Source organism: Alligator mississippiensis, chromosome 13, assembly GCF_030867095.1.
Source record: "Alligator mississippiensis isolate rAllMis1 chromosome 13, rAllMis1, whole genome shotgun sequence".
Lineage (NCBI taxonomy): Eukaryota > Metazoa > Chordata > Crocodylia > Alligatoridae > Alligator > Alligator mississippiensis.
Genome location: NC_081836.1, coordinates 5,653,226 through 5,658,650, shown reverse-complemented (window position 1 = coordinate 5,658,650; position 5,425 = coordinate 5,653,226). Strand labels below are relative to the sequence as shown.

At 50.0% G+C, this 5,425-nt stretch overlaps 1 protein-coding gene across 1 annotated transcript; it reads left to right on the top strand.

The window, feature by feature from the left end:
- Positions 1-371: 371 nt before the first annotated feature.
- Positions 372-4,212, top strand: LOC102575846 (chymotrypsin-C-like). Its single transcript, XM_006265984.1, has 7 exons — positions 372-411; positions 1,234-1,322; positions 1,426-1,523; positions 1,667-1,789; positions 2,203-2,339; positions 3,064-3,209; positions 4,000-4,212. Exons 1-7 carry the CDS (start codon positions 372-374, stop codon positions 4,210-4,212), a joined length of 846 nt encoding a protein of 281 aa, XP_006266046.1.
- The last annotated feature ends 1,213 nt before the right edge of the window (positions 4,213-5,425 follow it).

Sequence of the window (5,425 nt, the reverse complement as noted above, 5' to 3'; positions counted from 1 at the left end):
GGGATCCCATGGTGAGGGGATGTGGGGTGGTTCCTTGGTTAAAATACTCTCTTTTCCCCTTTGCTAATTAACATGAATCCCATCCCATGGTGGCCACATTTCAGTGAAGCCAGGCTGTCTGCTACCCCTCCAGGGAGGAGCAATGCTCTAGCACATCGATTTTCCATACCAAAGGCATGTCTCTTTTCTCAAAAAACACCCAGCGTGCCATGTTTGCCCACTGATAACTTGCCAAGGTTAGGACCGAGGCTTTATCTCTTGGTGATGTGACTTTCCATTGCAACCATCCCCGCTCCTGGCTTCGGGTCAAGCTAATTTTGCACTATAAATACCGTGAGGTTGCCTTCATTGAGCCTGCAATTCAAGTCACCATGTTCAGGTTTGTGTGCCTCATCCTGCTCCTGGGCTACGGCTATGGTAAGTTTTTCATATATGGGGTCCATGCTGTTTGGTTGGGGGTAACCAGTTCAGAGGGACCTGGGGAGAGCGGAGGTACTAAAAGAGTTTGATACTGCCACGTGAGAGCCCTAGAGATGAAGTGCATTCACAGTCAGAGCCCAGGGAAGCGGCAACGTCAGCTTCCTATCATTGTGCTGATCTCTGCTTCAGTGCAAACTTCTGCAAGATGAGAATTTGGTCGCTCTGGCCTCTGCCTCTGAAAGGACATCTAGGTGAGAGATGGGCACCTATAATAACAGAATATGAGGGTTGGCCCTTCTCAAAGCAGGGCCATCCACAACTATATCATCCCAGCCAAGGCTGTATTCTAGCCAGATCATATCAACCTCCAGGGATGGAGACTCCCCAACCTCTCTGGGTAACCTGTTCCAGTGCTTTACTACCCTCCTAGTGAGAAGTTTTTCCTAACAGTTAAGCCTGAGAAGCTAACTTGCGTGAGTGATTTTTGTTCATCCCTCCTGCAGTATATTGTGTACACACACTCACCCTCTCCGCCTGGGTTAGTGTGGTGCACCCCACCAAGCTTCTGGGAGCATCCCATTTTGGGATGTCCACTCCAGCTCAGATAGATGAAGAGTTCTCCATCCATAGAGTCAGACTGGAGAACACAGGGGTGGAAAAGAAATCTCACTAGGGAACTGCCATTCCTGGGGTACCTTGGATAGTCTCGTTACTCTTCCTAATGGGCTGCTAATTAGACAAGGGACAGGACGCAAGTAAAAATTTACAGTACCTTTGCCATGCTCATCTCTCATTCACTGTTGTATTTCCCAGCCCAAAGTTGTGGCCATCCTTACTTCCCACCTCTCGTCTCCCGAGTGGTAGGGGGTGAAGACGCCAGACCCCACAGCTGGCCTTGGCAGGTGAGGATACAGCGTTTTTGTTGCACAAGTGTGGTTCTTCTAGCTTTGCCATTGAGAGCACAGGGCAAAATCCAGCTAATGTCCTCGCGTCTTTGCCTTGCAGATCTCCCTCCAATACAGCAGAAATGGAGCCTGGGGTCACACATGTGGTGGGACCCTCATTGCTACCAACTGGGTCATGACGGCAGCTCACTGCATCAGGTACAGGAGCAATCAAAATGGGAGGGACATGACAAATCCTCCATGGCCACAAATTAGGAGCTGAGATCGTTTAGTAAGAAAACCAAGAGCCCTTATACTGGCCCGCATACCCATGCTTTCTCCTGCTCTGTTTGTTCATGCAGCAAAAGCAACACCTACAGAGTCGTTCTGGGGAAACAGAACCTGAAACAAGAGGAGCTTGGCGCTGTGACTGTTGGTGTGGAGAAGATCATCGTCCACGAGAGATGGATCTCCCTACTTGTCATGTAAATCTATGGCTTCCTAACATGCACGGATGGGGGTGGGTGGGAACTGCAGCCTTGTCCTGATCAACCCTATCTGCAAGGCTGCCATCAAATCACCCCGGTTTCTTCCCAGAACCTAAAAAATGCTCTGAAGATAGCAACAGGGAAAGTTGCTCCTTGGAAAGGCCAGTCTTGATTGAGAGGATTACTGTGTGCCGTCAGCAGTCGCCTCTCTTTCCCCACTTACCAAGACACACTGCCCCCCGTCGGGGCCAGGTCTGACCCAGAGTCGTGCCCCATGTCTCTGTAGGTGGAGGAAAGAGGGAGCGACATCACTTGCAGGGAAGGTGCTGAGGTCACAGATCCTCCCCAAAAACACCCTGTGATTTCCAGGTGAGTTTATCACTTGTTCCCAATTCCAATGTGTGTTTCAGCAACGACATTGCCCTGATCAAACTGGCTGAGCACGTGGTACCGAGTGAAACGATCCAGCCCGCCTGCCTGCCACCAGCCGGCGAACTTCTGCCCCAAGGCTTCCCCTGCTATGTCACTGGATGGGGACGTCTCTGGAGTAAGTAGACCAGCTTGTCCTAGAGCCGTGCCTTCCAGCATCTACTACATGTCCTAACACCAACGCTTTGGGGGTGGCTAGTGCAGGGTCCGTGTTCCCAGTGGGCTGTTTGCCACATCCACGGGTGCCAGATCAGTTCTCACAACAGTAGAGGAGAGCTAAGATATCCCAGGAGCTGAGGATGGGGAAGATTTCAGGGGAATTAACTAATCTTCCTGCTTGAAATGAAAGGATTTCCCCTGCATTACCTCCTGGAGCTTTCCTAGTCCCACCTTCCCATCGGGAGCTTAAAAATTCACTTTTTTCCACTTTCTTCCCATTGCCCCTTTGTCCACCGTGAGAGTTTCTCCCCTGGGCCTTGCTGAATGTGCCCTTCATGCACCGCTATCTCCTCCGATCAGGAATAACCAGTGACCTGCTCCGTCCACGGGCGAGCGTGTGGTCTAGAGGAGACAGCAAAGATTCGTGTGACCTGGGTTCTCCCAGTCCTGTCGCAGGGGCTGTTGAATGATTGTTGGAGGTTTCACTTCTCTCTGCTTCATTTAACCCACATGTAGACAGAGGTCAGGATACCAGCTTCCTATTTAAAGCACTCTTAGATGGAAGCCCTATATAGGGTCTGGCTATTATCACCTCCCCTAGGTCGTAGGTGGTTCTGACTTTGCTTGTCACCTGTGTCGGATGCTCCTCACAGCTCTCTTCTTTGTGATCCCCTGTTTTGCAGCTAACGGTCCCATCTCTGATGACCTCCAGCAGGCAGTTCTGCCCATCGTGGATTATGCCACATGTTCTCAGCCGGCCTGGTGGGGCAGTATGGTCAGGAAGACCATGGTCTGTGCAGGAGGAGATGGAGTCACTTCTGCATGTAATGTAAGTCTTCCCTGCCTGGTTGGTAGTGCTACTGCGTGCATCGTCTGATCATCCCCCTTGATAGCAAGTGAACGAACTCATAGCAGGGAACGGAGGCACACCGCATGGGCTTTAATTCTCACTCCTGAAGATCAGTGACACCCTTGTATGTAGACTCCCTCGCTGTGAAGACACAACAAAACAGGACTTCCTGATTTAAAAAGAAGGGTTTATTTGGGTTTTTTTAAATTAGGGTTTTGATTAAAACATATGGTAAAACTCTTCATCATCAGAGATGTTCAGCACCACCAGCAACTGACTCACAGTGAGGAGGGCCTGGCCTCTTTTACGTGTGAATATTTTCATGGCCTCGGTTTAGTAAAGAGCTGAAAACTGAGTTTGGCTCTTGAGGTTCGGTCTCCACCAGGGATGCTGTCATCTCTGCACCAAGGGGGAGCTTCTTGTGAAACAAGGGTGCTTTTAGAGTAGAGCCTTTTGCCGTGTGCCAGGTTCGCTCAAGATCCCAGAACAGTTTTCTTAAGAGTTCGGGGTTCTGCTCTTCTCACCGCTCAGCACCACGATCTAATCTGGAGCGGTTGCTATTCTGGGGCAAGTGATGCCTGAAGTTTAGATGACGTTCAGGGCGCCAGGGCCATGCACTATGCCCGAGGAGCTAGACAAAGAAGTCACACATGCTCCCTGTATCCTCTCCTATATCATAGTCATCCCAGCAGAAAGCCAGCCGTGCCTTGTCCATCAGCCAGAAGGCCTGCTACCATGCTGAAGGTCTATGTATTTTGTGTTATGTCAGGGTGACTCTGGAGGCCCACTGAACTGCCATCATGGTGACGTATGGCAGGTGTTTGGCATCGTGAGCTTTGGGTCCGCTGAGGGCTGCAACACGCTGAACAAGCCGACTGTCTTCACTCGGGTGTCCGCCTACATCGACTGGATACACACGGTGGGTGTTGGCATGTTAGAGCAGAGCTCTGGGGGCTTAGTTTGGTTTCTGACCTTGGATTAAGCAGCACTTGGGTGCTTTATGTTTAAGTCACAACAACCCAGTTTATCCATCCCAGACCATCCATCTCTAGTTCCCTCTTCACGTGGTTCTAGATGGCCGAGCCAGAGCTTTAGGCTGGAGCCCCTCCTGCTCCGTGAGAGTTTGAGGGTCATCCTAACACAGCAAACCTGCTGTGTGCACTGATGAGACTGGCAAAAGATGGGCCCTTAGGTTCTTACTTTAGGAGCCAAAGTCAGACTGGAGTAAGAGCGCTGCCGGCTCCTAAAGTAAGGACCTAAGGGCCCATCTTTTGGAGCATGGGAAAGTCCCCAGCTGCTTGGCACCTTTGAAAATCAACTACTTGATTTAGGCTCCAAAGTCAGGGCTCAATCTTGAGCCCTTCCAGCATTGCAAGCTGGTTGGCTCAGGCTCATCAAGAGGCCTAGTTGCTCTCCTTGGGCATAGGAGAGCTATGGACCTCACTTCACCAGGAACCAATGGCTCTGATTTTGCAGGAAGATGTGGTTTCGGAAAAAAATAACTAACTCCCTTTTTTTCTTTTTATCCCGTCCACCAGACGATGGCTGCAAACTGAGGAGTCCAGCTTGTGACACTGTCTGTAATCCCATGAAACCCTAATAAACCTTCTCATCATCATTTTCCCTGGCTCAATGACTGCTTGAAGCGCGTCCGACACATTGCTGTGTGCTATTGACTTCATCTGAGTTACTGATTCACTCCAGGTGGAAACTAGTCTCCTTACACCTTCCCCTTCTCATTAAAATAATCCAGGGGCAATACTTTCAGACTAAATACAGGACAGGCAGAATTAACAACAAGAATGTGTCAGAGGAGCGGAAAAGCAATCCAGGACATTCCCGCATGCATAAAAGAAAACAGTTGTGTTACACTGACTTCATCATGATGCAGAGACTTTATACATTAACTGCATCTCACTCCGGAAGCATCCTAAATCAGTGTTTTTGCCAACTGTGCAAGATCCAGCTTGGTTCTCCCATCTTGCTGACTAGTAACTTCAGGCCCAGTTCAAAGAAGGGCTCCTTTTGGTAACTTGAGGTTCACAAGGAGACACACACTTGAGAAGGGAACATTTTGTAGTGCAGGCCATCTACCCACCTCCCCTGTCCCCTCTCCTCTGCATGCATAAACTGGCCATGTCAAATGATATGAAAGGATGACCCGGCTAGGTTAGAAACCTCACCTGTTAGCCAGC

Bases quoted from the DNA above. Each gene is read 5' to 3' on its own strand.
- LOC102575846 (XM_006265984.1), top strand. From the start codon at position 372: ATGTTCAGGTTTGTGTGCCTCATCCTGCTCCTGGGCTACG. The intron at 412-1,233 runs GCTATGGTAAGT...TGTATTTCCCAG, and splicing joins CATCCTGCTCCTGGGCTACG to CCCAAAGTTGTGGCCATCCT. The intron at 1,323-1,425 runs GTGAGGATACAG...TTTGCCTTGCAG, and splicing joins CCCACAGCTGGCCTTGGCAG to ATCTCCCTCCAATACAGCAG.